The 18,145-nt window shown below is 38.8% G+C and overlaps 1 protein-coding gene across 4 annotated transcripts in view; it reads right to left on the reverse strand.

Annotated features, from left to right (window-relative positions):
* LOC111321948 (cGMP-dependent protein kinase 1) overlaps positions 1–18,145 on the reverse strand; it is a 50,457-nt gene that overhangs the window by 30,528 nt on the left and 1,784 nt on the right. For 2 of the 4 annotated variants that reach the window (XM_088735774.1, XM_088735764.1), the window contains exons 1-3: positions 11,374–11,510; positions 5,367–5,523; positions 3,571–4,006 (exon numbers count right to left, since the gene is read on the reverse strand). In XM_088735774.1, coding sequence (XP_088591900.1) covers positions 3,571–4,006; positions 5,367–5,523; positions 11,374–11,388 — 608 coding nt within the window. In that variant the 5' untranslated portion in view covers positions 11,389–11,510. Of the gene's footprint in view, positions 1–3,570; positions 4,007–5,366; positions 5,524–11,373; positions 11,511–18,145 lie in introns of those variants that run through there. The other 2 variants (XM_088735787.1, XM_088735779.1) reach the window with 2 other exon arrangements.

An 18,145-nucleotide genomic window follows, 5' to 3' on the forward strand; every position in this document is an offset into this window, starting at 1 on the left:
GTGGCATGGCTCTGTCTGAATATAAATTTAAGTTGGGAATAGATCACAGTGATGGATCCAGGGGGAGACTCCGGGGGGTTCGGACCCCACCCCCCCAACAGACCTGACGCTTACAACTTTGAAACTGAAATTCTTACATCGACACGATCGTATATCACTTTTTAACTGGCTGATCTTTTTAATGAGTCCAAGTAAACGGTAAGCAGCCAAGGAATTATAACGTGCAACCGCGACTGGTGGGAGGGGATGTGGGGGGTGTGGGGGAGAAGTAATTTGCCTCAAGAGTCCAACAGTCTTTTCTGAACCAAAGTTTGGGCCTTCCCGTCCCCCCCCCCCCCCCATCAAAATTTACTGGATCACGTCTCTGACACGAGAAGGAAATGCTGATTACCACAGATTCAGATGTGTGGGTCAGCTGACAGGAACGTAGTCATTTCCACCAAAACAATTGACAAATGAGAATATTCGAGGAATGAAGAATCGTCACCCGTGTTAAAGTATTTACCATCCTTCGAATGTTGTAGGTTGGGTCGATGAGGAAGAATGTTAAACACTACGAGGAGGGCCGACTTGTTAAGTGAATGAACCTTCTATTACGTACAGCTGTGCCCAGACAAAATTGATAACAAACCGTGAAGGGTTCAACATCTGATTTTGGTAAAAACAAGAATTTGATCATTTTTTTCTTTGTTTCAGTTTGTTAGGAAGCTAACAGAGACCCTTCTTTAGGGCTTGAAAGTGAATAGTCCGTTAGAGCAATGTAGGAGATAGATAAACATATATTTTCTCCCACCCACCTCCCTCACCCCTAACAAACCCCCCTACCAAGCCCCCCTACCAAACCTCCCCTACCAAACCCCCCTACCAAACCCCCCCTACCAAACCCCCTTGATCAGCCATCTGTACTGATGTTGATCATCAATTGCCACTCATAAAGTCAGAATGTATGGTATGCCACTGACGACACCCTTAGAATATCTAGATGGCAATTGTATTTTCTTCAGCACTCGGGTATTTATCACTCGTCGATAATACGAGTTTTGGTCTGTATTGGGCAATATGAGAGAAGAAGTAGAATTTGAAGCTGGCCGGATTTCAGCGAGGATATATTTAGTACAACAAGCTAGTGATTCCAGCCAGGAAAGGCCGCACAATTCTTCCGCTGACATTAGTTTCTTCACCCCAGGGAATCAGGACTGAAGATGATATCGATGCTTACAAAGCGTAAAATAGGCGGCCCAGAAATATCCCGTGCTGGAAAGTATAATGATAAAGGAAATCGAGCAGAATCTTCTGTCAAAAAGCCATTAAATCTCGCGCTTTGTGTTTTAAAATGAGCCATTGGATTATTTAAAGTTTTTCCACTTAAGTTAACTTCATGTTTTGAAAAAAGACAGACAGTAGATGCAAGGAAGGGTTAAGGAGAGAGAGGAAGGTTTTTTTTTTACATCCCCGAGGTGCTAACTAGAGTTTCCTTAATCACCCACAATCTTTTCTTTCGAATGAAATAAAAAAAAGAAATTGAATAGCTGAGCACCTGTGCCTAAATATCAGATTATACAAAAATAATTAAATAACAAGAAAAAATTAAAATTTCTTCATAATAGTAGAAAGATCTTGGTTCACGTAACTCGCGCACGGGTAAAGACAGTCGCAGGAGGTCGCATGTTTCATTCCTCGCCATCAATAGTCAAAATGGCGCTTCTTGCACTTGTCTAAGGCTAAAAATATCCAGTCATGTACAATATAAATTCTCCTCAATTCAGGGAGAAGGGAAAACATCTTGTCTAAAAACCACCAGAACGCTGTGGTAACGCCCCCGGCTATTGTTGAGGTGTGTCAGTTATCCACACGTAACAAGTTTTTAGGTAAAAACACTGACTTGGTGTAATTTATTCTTTCTTCCTGTAAATACCTGGTGTAAACTCAGTTTTAAATGACAAAAATCCCGCCATGAGTTTTCAAGCTGTATATTCCGAGCTGCTTCGTTTTAGATCAAGGGATTTTAAAATTGGTAAAACAATATCAAATCAATCAAAAAGGACTTCTCCTAACATACACTTAGAACACTTCTGAAAACACCGGAATACCGATAATTTTCCATTAGACGAAAAAAAAAGTCAAAATACTTTCTACTTTTTAAGTGTAGGAGATAAAATTTCTGATAGCACTGATCATTAAAATGTCTTTAAGATATTTTAAGCACGGAATTTTATGATGTTAACTTATGCTCTGATATGAAATATTCTCTTCCCCGAACGTGCCTTGGTCGGTGTGACCTTAAGCCCTCGTCGATCCTTATTGGAATCAACCCTTTTTTACCTCACTCACAAATTTCCCGAAAAAGCTGGTAATTGAACCACAGAAAAGCCTATGAAGATACGATAGTGACCCGTTTAAAATATTTCGGTGATCGCAATATTCCGGCTATTGGTCTTTTAAGTAGGACTTTGCTTAGGCACGTTTATGACATTGACCTAGGGAAAGAGAGTCAAACAGGATAATATCCCATGAAACGGCGCCTTTATTACGACTGATACGAGCATCGCTTGTCATCTCCTGAGTTATTACATTTGAACTACTCGAAGATTCCTCGATGAAGCGGAGAGCTAAATTGCACTGACGCACGTACGAAAGAACATTTACTAAACGCCCACTAACATGAACTTGACCTTCTCATAGTCAATGCACGATTTCTAACTTTGCATCATATGTAATCCAACTTTTTACCGCCATTAACAATACCTACCACCGTTCCACTCGGATTACACTCTGTCAGTACGTAGACCATAAGTCAAATTTTGAGACGAAGTTTAAAATATTGATAATGGTAAATTGAGAGATTTGAGAATTTGCATAATCTTGTGTTATCTGACCAAGCTTTCGCCCAGAAAGCATCATTTATAGCTATTGGGGTTTTCAGAACAATACTAAACTAGGCTGTGATTCCTCGCTGATAAACTTGTTTTCGAAACACTGTCTACATTATAACATTTATCAGGATAGCCAAAAGAGGGCTTCTTTAAACGGTTGCGTATGATTGAATAACTGCGCAGTTACTATGAATAAAACACGACAGACTACAAAAAGGAGATTTCACCTGGCCTAAACGTGACAGTAGATCAGTGTGCATGTAAGTCAAGATTACCTGATTGGGACGGTGACTGGAGGTTCATGAAATAGGCAATTAGTAGCCTAGTATTCTGTTCTTATTCCTCTCGTTGATGGACGCCCATTTGAAAAACGTTTTGTTAACGATGTTCAGAAGAGAATCATTTCTTAAATCCATGAAACTTGAGGTAAGGTTACAGTTCCCTTTCCATGTGGTGATATCCTACTTGTACTCCGTCAGGCGTAGAGGAATTTTACTCTTATTTTCCTTCGTTAGCGTTACACCTTCTAATTTTCAAACGAGCCGGCTTAATTAATTAGTTGGGGGAAACATATCACTTAAAAAACTAGAAAAAAAAAGGCCTATTTAGTCTGTTTGTTTTTTGTTTTGTCTTTTTTGCGCATATCGAAAAAAAAAATAATAAGGAAACTACTACCACGGTATTTCGTCATACATACCTTTGCTTTTTGGGATAGTGTTTAAGGTGCTTTTGATTGTTGTTGTTCAGGTTCTTTGGTTCAGCGGATACTCCCTGCGCACGCGCGCGAGGTAGAGACGGGGGTGGCATGACGGACATGAGCTTTTCAACTTTGCTGTCCAGTCTCTCAATCTCGCTCTGGTGTTCTCGAATTGTCATCTCTTTAGACATCACGTCCATCCGCAATGTTCTAATTTCCTTGTGTAAAATTTCAACTTCCTGTTTCTCCATGTCTTCTCGTTCATTGATCAAGTTTTCGTACTCCTTGATGACGTCATCTTTTCTTCTAAGCTCGTTCCGTAAGAACTCGATCTCTTTCTTTTGTATCTCCAACTGTTTGTTTCGCTCTCTCAGCGCACTCTCTAACAGCTTGAAGGAACTTTTCAGCCATTCCAGATTCAAAGCTGCCGCCCGTCCTGTTGTGTTACGTTTGGTTCAGTGAAAAATTAAACAATATATGAAAAAGAAACTCGATTTTTCTCTTATATTAAAAATTGTTTATTTCATCTTAATATGAAAAAGGTTAAAAAAATAGATAAATAAACGAAAGAAAATAAAATGAACTAGTTGAGGTAAATAACTCAGCGTCTGCACACAGAATAAATATTTTATTTGTTTCTCCGCGCAGTCCCTCCCCATAGCAATAGCTTAATTATAGTTTTTGTTCCAAACAAAAGAACTTAATTTTATGTTACTATGTATCTGGACAAGTGACGTAAATTTACGAAAAATGCTCGGGAAAAGAAAAAGTTGTCTCTATATACAATGACCTTTGGAAGAATCATTAAAGAAAGTTCGGTCACCATGCAGTCAGTAGAATTTACAATCCGATCTAGTCGAGTATATCCTGATGGTGCCCATGCCCCGTCGCTCCTCATGATGAGCTCTTTTCATTGTCCGGGACCTCACGACGTAAGGCCTTGTTGCGGACGTTTTTTAGAATGCAAAGGCTGTTACCCAGTCCTTGAGGGGCAGACTTCATGTTTTTTTTTTCTCAGTTATAAAAGTGCCATATAACTTGTTAAATTGAATTCAACAGTCACACTGCTCAAAATTTGCATAACATAACATAATTTAGCTTAGTAGCAGTTTGTAAACACTAGTTATTATAACGTGAGTCACATCAGGATGATACGGAACTCCCGTGTCACTAATAAGTAACAAAAAAAAAAAAACAAAAAAACTTGCATCCGCCCCTGCATAACTACAACTGTCGTTTTTGTACAAGGTCTTGAACAAGATCTCATATCTGATGTTGCCGGAACATTCTCTTATCAGGACTTTCAATAAATTGGTATTATTCCTACCAAATTTTCTGTACATTTGTTAAACGTTCTCTATAAATATGGGCGTCAACATGCATTCTCAAGTACGGAATTAAGATTCTACCCATCTCATCATGAGAGCTGCATGACAACTTTTATTTTTCAATGACGTTTCTTGACAACAGCTACTCATCGTTCGTCATCATATTCTATATTGATGGCTTTTTTCGGTGATAAATTCAAGTTGAATTTAATTAGTTTTAGCCTGTGTAACTTTGAAATTATTGCTCACTGACATTTTGCCGAATCTTCAGTTGTTTTACGATTAACGTAGAACTTATTTTCGTGTCAGATCACAGTGCTTCTATGCAAACGATAAATCTCAGCACAAATGTAACGTCAAGCTTGTGATATTGGTTTCTGTAGTGAGGTGATATTGTGCACTGAAAGTATTTAAACAAACTGCGTCGACATGATCTAATCTATTTAGATTTGTTAACGATATACTTACGTTCTCCTTCTCTGTCTCTCTCCTGCTTGGGATTATTCATTGGCGGTGTCTTAGGCCGAGGCGTGTTGTTCTTTGAGTCGCTCCTGAAGAAAGGGGAATTATCTCTAGAATTTCTTGAAACCAGCTTGAACGCTGGCGAACCCATGTGTTCTTGCATCTATGATTTGGTCCGAAATTACAAATTAGTGAATAAGGGCGACAGTGTCATTCAGTCGGAACTAAATTGAGTAACTTTGCGTTGGCTTCACTATTAAACCAATTGGGCAGTGCAATTTTTCATTTCGTCTAATCATATAATTAACAGAGGATGACAGTTTTCATCATAAACGTGCCGCTGATAACGCATTATTGGTTGCCTGGTTGTCGGAAATGGTAATAGCGTGGAAAACATTTGCCGTACTTATTAATATTTTTGTCGTTAGCAAGATAAACAGGTGTATTTATAGCGAAACTCATCGCTTCAATTGTTAAGATGAAACATGCACAACTTTTTTATGTGTTGCTTTTCTTTTCAAATTTCAGACGATGAGCGAGGCCGTTCATTGAAAAGATGACTATAAGAAGTAACAGGTTTAAAACTTAATAGGCACAAGACGATCGTGTGACGATCTTCACGAGTACTTGCTTCCAATATAACGCCTCCCTCAGACCGACATTAAACAGAAACATACATACACGCATGAATAGACGGATGGATTAATGACAAATAGATAAATAAAAGAATAAAGACATAAAGTAATTCAGTAAACAATATATAACTACATAATTTGAATATATCAACGAAGTTGAAATGGTAAATTGGCCATCGTTACGATTATAAAAGCTGACGTTACGAGCGTTAGCCCTTCGTCGGAGCAAATAGGGGAATTGTGGGTTGTGTGTGCTTTTAAAGGCAGAAAAAGGAGCTTGTAATCGTAACGGTGGCCAATTTACCATTTCAACTTTGTTGATATATTCAAATTATTTCGTTACCCCCACCGACGCAGCCCCAAACAGTTTCTTTAGAAACTATTAGCCTTTATTCAATATATAACTACAATCGAGCCTCCTGTAAGCGACCACTTAAAATATCAACTCTTGGTGGTCACTTACGGGAGGTAAAAAATAATTAAAAATTTTAAACAATCATCTCTGAAAGTGTTCGCTTACGAGAGGTGGTCGTTTACGAGAAGTTCCACCCATAGTGATTTGGCTTGAGAACTTTTGGTATATTAGAAAAGTGGTCGCTAATGAGAGGTGGTCGCTTTTAAGGCAAAGGTAAGTTCGACTGTAGTTAAAATAAAATAAATCAAGTTTGAACGATGAACAGGATAACGAAGGAACAAAATGTTCTTTGCAGTTTACGCGGAGTGCTTTTGTGCCTGAAAACTATGCTCATAGCTCACGATGTCTACATTGACCATTGATAACAGTTTGTATGGTATGGGTCGCACTTAGGCAAAGTTTTCAACTTTGCCGGCAAAAAAACCACAGAAAATTTGAAACCGCAACCGAAAAGCAAACTTTTGGTTTCAACTATCAGGGTCGCACTAGGTGAAAAAAATGTTAGTAATGACACTTTGATAAACCAGACACACGTTTATCGACGTGTTATGGGGAGAGAGCAGTGAGCTGAAAAAGGAAAACAAACGTTAAAAAAATGCGTCCCGTTGAAGCATTGTTAATAACGATCATGGTGATGCTTATTCTTCTTATTCAGTTAAATCAAAAGCACTTTTTTGCCTTTCGTATGATCTATGAAAGATGGGTTAACGTCTGTTTAACTGTTTTGACTGCCGCTATGATGAGAGCGAGAAATCGACGTCAGTGAAGATTACTTCGAGCGCCATGTGCCTAGTCAGTTCCGCGACCAGTCGAGTCGTTTACAGATTACTGACAAGCGATGACAGTTACCGCTGTGATAGCTATTGTTTAGCCCGAGTTTTCCGAAATCTGCCTGCCCCACCCAAGCACTACGGCGTCTTTGATGTTTTGGCCGGTTTTCAAAGTTTTTGCGAACCGAAAAAGTTAGGGTCGCATTGGGCAATGTGCCCCGATGACAGATTTTTACACCAAAGTGACCACATTCGCACCAAACTTTGCCAAGTGCGACCCATGCCTTTTAAGAGTAAATTTTAAAAGCTTCTTTTCCAGATCCGGACAGCTACTTAGAGATATTTGCAAATATCGATTAGCTATAAAAATAAACACTTTTAATGTTGATTGAAAAAGACGCTTTCTTAAAAATCAAAAAAGGCAGGCTCAAGAATAGATTGTAAAGCTTTCGTTGCAGCATTTGGTTTTGAAAACCTTTTAACTACTAGGACATTGTGACATTGGGCCTCGGGCGCAAGTGAATGAATGACCCTGACTGGGATTAATTATCTGTTATGACTGAAACCAAAAGCAAGAAATAAAAATGTTACCGAAATCAACTGTTGACGTTAAAGCAGTGCAAGGTAGGTTAACCTATCGTTACACCCTGCGACATCGACGGTGTCCTACTGGATCTGGCGCAGAAGCCCAGAACTACTCCCCGAACATTTTGTGACTAAGATAATTTCATACATAAGTTATGCCCTAATCCTCTCTTTTGAGTAATCAAACAAAAGTAAATACACTGGAGACAAAGTAAAATGTCTTATTCGAAGTTTCAGTGATCGCAGTGAAGCCAGCGAACAAAGTGTCACAGGTCCTCGAGAAAAAAATATCGGATTTATCTTACTGACGTACGTTATGATGAAATTCAAAAGCCGGTCAAGTAGGTTTCATGCTCACCCGCAAAACAGGAAATAAGAAAGTTGTCAGCATTTGTTCTAAGTCAAATCTTACGTATCACGAACTGATTGTATATCGGTTTTGACATCATTTCTCGGACTCAAAAGCAAAAAGGAAACGACGAATTCATGTATGTTTTCTCGATAATAGACTTATTTAGGTGCTATTTAATTAAAGAGCAAATAAGTACATGCTGGAGATTGTCATCTCACGACCGTCCTGCTATATTTATAAATTTGATGGTATGATACAGCAATTATACCAGGCAATCGTCAGCTTCTTACCCCAATTGTCCTGAAAGGTATCTCTGCTCTTCCAAAACAGACTCTCAAGTTGAAAGTGTTATTATGTGTACTATAACTGTCACGGTTTGCTCATCTAGCATGTAATGTAGCTCAAACTTTGCAAAGTCGCCATCGTCCAAGTTGATCCTTTCTTTTTTACTCAATCCTTCACCATCTATCTTCCATATTGGTTCCATGCTTCCATTTTGTCTTTTTTCAATTTCACCGGACAAAAATTTTGTAGCCTACGTCAAGTTGACAGGCGACTTCCGCAGCAGCAAAATAGCTCAAGATGCCGTGACGTGATTGCTTTTAGCAGCCACTTTTATTCACTTCAAATGCATTGAATCTGTCGAGAACCTTCCTAAGTATTCGGAGAACTGACAAAGTGCTTTTAGATGGATGACAAATGTGTTGCTTGAAAGCAAACGTTCCCACCTGGTGACCTCATTTTATTCCTCCCAACTCAAATCGCTTTGCTCGTGATATTCATAGCAGCGATTTGAAAGTCCTAGGTAAAGACCGACCGGCAAAACAAAGAAGTGACGATGCATGGGTATCAACGACTTTAAGTCTGAGAGGCCCTTCTTATCAAATTCTTCACAAAAGGCTGGCAAGAGATATGTAAATCAAGAGATATGTAAATAAATCCTGTTTTGCAACGTAACCTACGCACTGTGGTTGAAAATCGATGCCGGAGCATTTTGCGAAAATAACATTCTACACACGCGTGAACCCGACAGATGCATTTCCCCAAATTTAATTCTGTGGCAATTTAAATATCTTCTCTGGCCTTCAGTTAAACCTATTACGGAAGTATGTCTCGTTAACATGACATAATTGCGGCATAACGCCATTATTCCAGATGATTGAGTTTCGTGTTGACCCCTGATCGCTATACACAAAATCATTTAAAATCTTTTTTTTTTTTTATGCGTTTGGAAGAAACGTAGAATGATGCGGGCTCTACCTTGTGAACACCTTGACTTCTGTCTTGTAAGAAAACTGTTACCAGAGAGCAATGACGTGTTGTTGTGTAGAAAACTATGAGAGGCTGATAAATGCTGACATGTTTACAAAATGTTTGATGAGATTTTGATATTTAAAACTGATGGAAAGCTTGCATGGGCTTGAGTTACACTTCGAAGGTAACTGCCTTCCCCTAGACCCCTAGAAGGGACTATTACATTTTGCAGACAAAAGCAAAAATGACGAAAGCTTAAATCATCAGCGACTAACGAAAGCATGAATCACTAGTCGTCCTTTCCTGACGTTTCTGTTCCTTTAAGGGATCAACGAGTGAAGTATTAAAGATAACTATTGCCGACCGGATTAAAAGTATCTGACTGGATTGACGGCGGAAAGAGAAGGCAGTTTATTGAGGGGCCTTAGGTGACTATGCGCTGTACATGAATCACTGGATTGTACCAATTGGCTTGAGTTTCCTCTTATCAATAAGCTTTAGACAAATGATCCGACAAGAGTCTGTTGAAGATCAAAAGTTAGTATCGTTTCCAGGTGACTTTTGTTATTTCTAAAATGAAATTATTCCGCCGTGTTGAAAAGAATTGATGACACAGTTCGGAAAGGGTTGACATCGTAACCTGCGGTCGATTAATCAATTAGTGAATTCTTCTGTCTATGAGCTTCGTAAGTTTTATGGACGGGCACTTGAGAGATGAAGAATCCAGGGTGGAAGGAATCACTTGTAGTGGCTAGTGAAATAGCCCTAACACTGTGAGATTGATACCGTCAACTAAGAGTGTGAAAAAGCCTCCCTCTCGTATATGTCACGTCCATCGTTCAAGTTACCTTTTTGTGTGTCAATAGCAGTCACACCAAAGGAGTTTTCGAAATAATGTGACGATGTATCAGAAGATAGAAATTAACCGAAACCTGGGAATAATTAGATAGCTCAGAGACATTCAACGAAAGAGCACCGAGAAAGATATAAGGTCGCCGGTGAATCTCTTAGTAGTCGTCGTTATCGTTATCCTGGAGTCCTATCCCCGCAAATGCGTGAAATAGTGTACATTTATTCCATTTAGTGACACAGTTTTTAAGTTAGTCATGAATTTCATGGCATCAGGTACAATTACAGAAGAATCACAGAACCCTCCAGAAAAAAATTTAATTTGTCAGTACTTGCGTTTTTGTTGTGCCAGAAAGCAGAAAGCTGCTGGGTACAACTGTCAAAAACGCAGGACTTTGGTTGAACCACTGACAGTAACATGGCTTGACACATTACTGTTAGGTTACAGATAAACAGTACATGTGCTTGTATCCAGAAAATTAACAACTCAGCGAGAAGCTTGTAATCCTCCTTTAGTTCTTTTAACGACGAACTAAGTTGCTTAGAGAGTAATTCCAAGGGAGGCAAAGGGCAAATGATTAAATCTTGTAAGCTGATGAGGGAATGCTTCCTAACCACTTCACATACCTGGCGAAACGCTTTAATAACCGCGGCTGAAGCAATTATATTATCCCCTCAAGAATGAGAACCAGTAGCTTGGTTACGGTCGGATATCCAATTCAAAAGTGAGTGACGTTTTGTAGCGATCAAGTACAAAACACGAATTTCTTATTACCGTTGTCGTATGTTTTGATTTTTGATTTGGCAAAAACCCGATACTCTTCTGTTCAAGTTTTTGTCGCATTATGTGGCGACACTTAAAAAAACACTTGTATTGTATGGTGGCCAGTAATGGTTACTAGCTTATAAGCTTCATTAGTATACTGAAACGCATACTTATTATGTGTATTTTAACTATGTTCGAATTAACAATTATTAGAGATTTATTTTTCGTCACCATCGAGAGAGACAATGCTTCGATATCTAGCATGTTCCGATAGCAAAGTAACCTACAATGAGCCTCGACAGATGAGAAGTTATCAATGCGTCACAATCAAACATTACCATACCATAGCCAACACCTGACTTATAACCGCAGCATTGCGAGACTCACCTCAGTAGCGCTCATTGGCAAAACTTCAGAAGACAGAGGATGTTGCTGTTGCTAAATCGAAAACGAATGCTTCATGCGACTGCTGCCGGGGCGCTCTTGATCTGATCGGAATGGAAGAGAATAAACCAGAACACAGGGGCTATACTCTTACATCGTGTTCATAAACAAACCAGAGGTGATATGATGATCCAGTTATTGATCTGCTTATCTTATCTTAAACACAGCTGAAGATGAAAGCACAGTAACCATAAACGAGCTCATCCGCGAATCTGTTCAAGGACATTTATTAATGACAGACAAGACCAGAAATGTGACCTGATGCGACCCTATAATTTTTCGTGTTAGTGCTCCTATATTACACAAAAAAGGGTTATATTTTCCATCCAGATGAAACCACTCGACCTGTCCAGTTAAAGGTGACTAATGAGTTACACATTTTTATCAAAATTTTTTCCCTTTGACTTCTGGTAGTTAGTTTCGTAAAAATAAACACGAGACCATAAACCGTTCAAGTGGCAGAATCCTTGCAAAAAAACAAGTCACAGACTTTTAGTTTGTGCGCCCCGTGAAAATCCAACAGACGTGAGTAATTATATCGTTATTCATTACTGTTCGGCTCAGTCTAGGTCATTTAATTCTCATTAGAGGATTCAATCCACGTGTTTGACTATCATTCACCTTGAATTTCCTTGATCGAACGATAAACTTCTTTCAAGCAGTGTTCTTCGTAGGATTAGCGCCAAGATTGTTCATATCCGCTCTGCCGACAAACCTGTTGTGCATCAGTCACCTAGGCATTTTAGGCCCTCAGGATCTCTTGTCACTGAAGTGCTAAGAATGTCAAAAGTTGTGATTATGGGAGAAATTTAGAGATAGTAAGGCCAGGGCTACAACGCAGCATGGAAGTAATTAAACTCCTCTCTTAAAGCAATGATGAAGAGGTGAAAAAGAAAACAAAAACAAAAACAAAACTAGCCAATCTGTCTTCGCTTTGTGTGTGGAGGTGGTCGTAATTTTCCCTTTTCAATTTACTTTTTTTAGTTTTTCGAGACCGTACCCCCCCCCCCTTGCATAAGTGAGGGGGTGAGACGCGGAGGGGAGGGGGAGATGTGGTAACAGCAAACGACGTCAACCCTTCAACAGACGAAAGCATGTAACTGAGTATTTGAAAGGCAGAAAACGAAGACGAAGAAGTCCATCATGAAGAAAACTACCTGCCGAGTGTCTATTTGGTCAATCGATATAAGCTCCTCCATTCTTAAGACCATAACACAGTTTTGATACTGCACCAGCAACAGCTACAACAACAGAAGTAGCAGCAGCAATGGAAAGGTCGGTAGAAAGACAGAAGCTTAACAAAGAAGTATTTATTGAGGATGGAGTTGCATGGCAGGCTGAAAAGGCGGGTACTGATGCAGAGGAGTCAGCGTTTTGAATATGAAGGGGAGATGTTTTTCGTATACATAGTGTCGGGTGAGATTCACACTAAAAAAATGTCTGCCACTGTGCGTAAACCTTGGGAATGACACCGATTCCAACATAAATCCTCAGTGTTACAAACAGTAGGGACATTAGGGATCTTACGCAATCAGGACGGCAACGCCAAGGAAGACTTCGATTAAAAAATTAATTTCTACTCTTAGTAAGAATTTCAAAAATGGTTGCAGGAGCTTACTGTCTTATACGGCGCCACAGCTCAACTTCAGCATGACGTATAAAAGTAGCGTTGCGTTCCAAATGGAAATGAAAATAATTTGCCGTCGTGGTTTCGGTTCGCAGACGACGCAAATTTTGGCGATTTCACGTTGTTGTTTTGCATAGGACGGCTAAGAAATGTACAAATTTTCAAAACGCACGTGCTGAGCTATTGTTCTGCCAATTAGATCTCTTGTTTTTCCACGTCCTCGTTGCCGTCGCCGTCGTGGTTGCGTAAGGTCCCTATTAAGAAACCACGACGGCGACGGCAACGAGGACGTGGAAAAACAAGAGATCTAATTGACAGAACAATAGCTCAGCACGTGCGTTTTGAAACTTTGTACATTTTTTAGCCGTCCTATGCAAAACAACAACGTGAAATCGCCAAAATTTGCGTCGTCTGCGAACCGAAACCACGACGGCAAATTATTTTCATTTCCATTTGGAACTCAACGGCTACTTTATACGTCATGCTGAAGTTGAGCTGTGGCGCTGTATGAGACAGTAAGCTCCTGCAGCCATTTTTGAAATTCTAACTAAGAACAGAAATTCATTTTTTAATCGAAGTCTTCCTTGGCGTCACCGTCGTGGTTCCTTTAAAGTCCCTAGTATTACATTTGTTCGAGGAGGATGGTCTGATCCAGTTTAAATTAATGACCGTTGGTTGTTCTACTAACATTTCTCCTCCGGTTTCTCAGTAAGGTCGTTTAAAGATTAAATCAACACGTTGTAGATAGAATAGATCGCAAATTGAAAAAAATCAACGGTCGCATTACAATCCATGCGAACAATTTGTACATTGGCTTTTTTGATATGTGGTAAATGCCTTAGCGCGCCTTTCTCATCTGCATAATATATTAAATCCATAGGTGGTCTCATTTTGAGACAAAGTTATTACTTCTAGTTTGGACCGTTCCTTGACCGTTACTGTGCCAAATAACTGGTGCCTACACGATGTTCTTTCACTTTTGGCGTTATTACCCTGCACCATATATATTATTACCTTAATCACTAAATTCGGTAATAACGACTTTAAAACAGAAGATTAAATATATAATGGTTTTAGGACAATCCTAGGAGGCAATGTTAACCGCGTAGTCCATCGGGCTGGAATTTCCGCCTTAATTTGATAACTCGTGTTAAAAAAAATACATACATACATACGGAATCCATTCTAGTCTGCCGGTTTTCAAGCACTAGAATACTGATATAAATATATATATATATATATATATATATATATAGGAAGTCTGCAAGTCGATTTTCGCGTGGAACAGTGCTCAATACGTTGAAGCAGAGCAGAATAAATATTATGAGAGGAAAAAAGGACGTAACTACATTTCCCGACAAGCCTGTTTCGTGAATCGCTTCACTCTTCAGGGGTTTAATGAAAGAATATTCATGTGACTATCGTTTATATACTAGGAAGATTTGCATAATGCGCGGTAAACTTAAAAACTTTAAAGTTCAGTTGTTGCGTAGCAACGCTTTGTTTCTGTGTCGGCATGAAGATACGAGTTCGTTACGCTTATTTAATGATGAGAGGTCGGGTCGGTAAATTATCAGGAATTTTTCTTTTAGGCAGAGGTTGCATCTTTTATTGGAGCTGTTGTAGGGAGAGTTAGATGATAACCTTTCATTAAACCCCTGAAGAGTGAAGCGATTCACGAAACAGGCTTGTCGGGAAATGTAGTTACGTCCTTTTTTCCTCTCATAATATTTATATATATATATTAAAAACTAGATTATTGGATAATGCAATTCAAGACTTTTTATTGGCTAAGCCATTATGGTATATCAGCCAATATACCATAATCTACAAATATGGCAAGCGTACGTGTCAGCTTAAAATTAAAAGGGAGCTAAAAATTTAATAATTTAATTTAATGTTTTTAATAAAACAATTATTCCACTCGCGCTTGTTGGATATGAGATGATTACAGCCAACGAGGCGCGTAGCCTCGTTGGCTATCTATCATCTCATATCCAACAAGCGCGAGTGGAATAATTGTTAAATATACGTAGAAAGTTTAAAAAATTGCGAGGATGGACAACTTTTGACGTAAAAAAGTATAAAAATTTTAATAAAAAACGTTTCGGTCAGAGACCTTCTTCAGTTATTTACAACTTTTGAAATAAAAAAAGAGCATTAAATAGGATCGAAGTGCTAATGATTTCGTAATTACAGATAACGACTAATGAACTGGTGCTAATAAACAAAAAACCTAATTACAAAGAAAGCAATGTACAAAATACAAGAAACAAACTCTAAAAACTAAGAGATAAGAATACTAAATATGTTAATATGAGTGGCGTAATCAATTGCTAAGAAGCAATGCGGCGAGCATGAAAAAAGGGAAGGCCCACTTTTTACTACAACTGTAAACCGTAACAAAATCCCAAAACAAGGCCTTTGGAGCCCGAAAGGGCAAATTAGCAACAAAATCCCTGGAGGGGCCCTTAAATGATACTAATCATGATAAGATCCCTTGGCAGGGCCTCTGAGTCCAATCCACACCTAAAGGGCCGACAAAATCCAAGAAAAGGGCCTTTGAACGATCAATTAGTAGCGCCTAAAATAAGATGGAAAATTAATTATAGCAAATTCTATTTTTCGAATGAAATTCCTTTCTTTCATTCAAACCATGGGGTGCCAAAGAGAACAACTGAGAACTCCAATAAGCCTCTTTTGTGTTTAAAAGCCTATCGATCTCTGCAGAGCACTAGGGGCCGGCGTTTTAACATTCAGGAACAGGAAGTACATCGGATCATCCGAAGATGATTCATAGGCTACCAGCAAATAACAAATATTTTTTTTTTTGAATAAACACAGCTGGAAATCCAACGATGTAGTCACAAGCTAGTAGGATCCAAAGGATACACAACGCTTTTGCTACAAATATCAAGTAATTAGAGTATACAAATAGCGACAGCGAGCTACTAACTGAATCATTGAAATGATGACAATGACAGCGAACTACTAACTGAACCATTGAAATGAAAAAACATTTGCATACTCTAATTACTTGATAATTGTAGCAAAAGCGTTCTGTCTCCTTTGGAACCTACTAGCTTGGGACTACATCCTTGGATTTCCAGCTGTGTTTATTCAAAAAAAAAAAAAATATATATATATATCAGTATTCTAGTGCTTGAAAACCGGCAGACTAGAATGGATTCCGAAAAATCTTTTTTCATTCATCGCATCTCACCTTCATGTTTAAAGAAGTTATCAGAATGTCCGTTGGAGTTGTCAGTTTAAACAACAAACTTCACTGTGCTCTAAACGATATGTACACATCTTCCAACCGTTTGCCAGGAAATGTTACTAAGGATGGTTTCCAAGAGTGTTGGAATGGTGGTTGTAGTTATATCATTAGCGGAAAGCCGCGCAATATAGAATATTTTTTATGCAAATGTATCTATGGCTGACATCAACTTAACGCCTGCTCAGGCATGGTGCTAAAAAGATGCCTTTAAGCAAACTCTGCTAGGTTGAAGTTCTTTTCCAGCAATATGGAAATAAGCAAGAGAAGACGAATTTCTTTCTCTCTTAAAACCAGCCATCATTACTGAAAAAATACGTCGTAACTACGTGAAACAAGGCGTTTTGAGAGATCCTCGCAGCTCTTCAGAAGAAAAGAAATGAAACAGTCAATTGTGACTCAAATAGATATGTGATGTATGAACTTGCAAATCATTTGTGTCGCCATTTTTTGTCCAGCTGTCGACATTTCTCTACTTCGCAGTACCTGTTTACGATTTGACTCAAGCGTTTGAAACTTTGGCTCTCTGCATGGTGAGGTAGAGAAGCCTTTTTACGGCCGAAGTTGGGTAAAAGTTTGCTTTTAAAGGTAAGAAAATATTTGAACTATGTTGTCAAGCAACCATTTCAATTTGCGATTTCTTATTAGGAAAGGGATAAGTATTTACATATCGTTACATTTAAGCACGACATTACCATTAAAGAGTTATTTCTGAGAATTTTAGCACGTTGAGGTAGGGTTGGTACAGCATTAGCTTGATTTACGTTTGTATCAACTCAGTCATTGACTAAAATTCGGGATCCTCTTCGTGGTTGTGTAAGTTAAACTAAGTGTCTTCTTTTTTTTAGCGAGTCACTGTGAAAAATGGTGTCATGTTGTTTAGAGACATTCTGACACGTGTTTACTCTGTTGATTATTAAGATTAAATCAACTCTTTCTAATTCTTTAGGAATCTGTATGTACTTCAGAAGTATAAATGGTGATCATGTTTCTTTGTAGACATCCCCAGGCTCAAGGGTAAGGCGAAGGAGGAAAATTGTTTGTAGAAAACTTTGTGAAACTCTCAAGACTATTTGAATGACTAGATGATGTGTTCTCTTTCTGTGGTTCTTCCACTCATTTTGGATCCCACTGCAATCTTCACGCGCAGAAAAGAGTGTGAAAGATTATGATTTGTCAGATTAAGGTAAGGAGTCAGTTTTTCTTGTCAATACGGCCGGCTATTTTAGCTTCACTGACTGGAAGAGCTTACACACGATAACCTTGGTATGTTGAGTTAAGGTCCTGATAAGTTGCTCATAGCCATACTACCGACGGCTTTTCAATCGAAGAGAGAGACGGCCATAACTTAGTAGATGATAAATACCTTTTGGACTAATGACGATATCTAATATCACTGAAACCACTTAGTCATAACTACTTGAACAAAAATCTTGAAGCTCCATAATCCCTGCATACAATACAGACCACCTATAGCCTCAATTCATATTACAAAATCTCTTTTCATGATAAAATGGTGTCCGCAATTATTCGGCTTTGACAGCGTACTTTAGGAGCCTCGAGATAATGGGGGACGCTATCAGCACAAAAACTTGTTACCTGTGATCATGTTGTTTCTTTACTGAATGGCATGTCTTCCTCCAAGCAGCGAATTATTACAGCGAAATTACTTGAACCATTCCACAGAGTCTCAGTGGTAACTGAGCTCAATAGGTTGTCACGAAGAAAAGTAGCCGCAGTAGCCCTGAGGATGCTAATTATCATAATCTGCCATACCTCACGCCCCTTTTCTTCCATAAACAGGTTATCAA

The sequence above is a fragment of the Stylophora pistillata genome, chromosome 1 (genome assembly GCF_964205215.1).
Source record: "Stylophora pistillata chromosome 1, jaStyPist1.2, whole genome shotgun sequence".
Lineage (NCBI taxonomy): Eukaryota > Metazoa > Cnidaria > Anthozoa > Scleractinia > Pocilloporidae > Stylophora > Stylophora pistillata.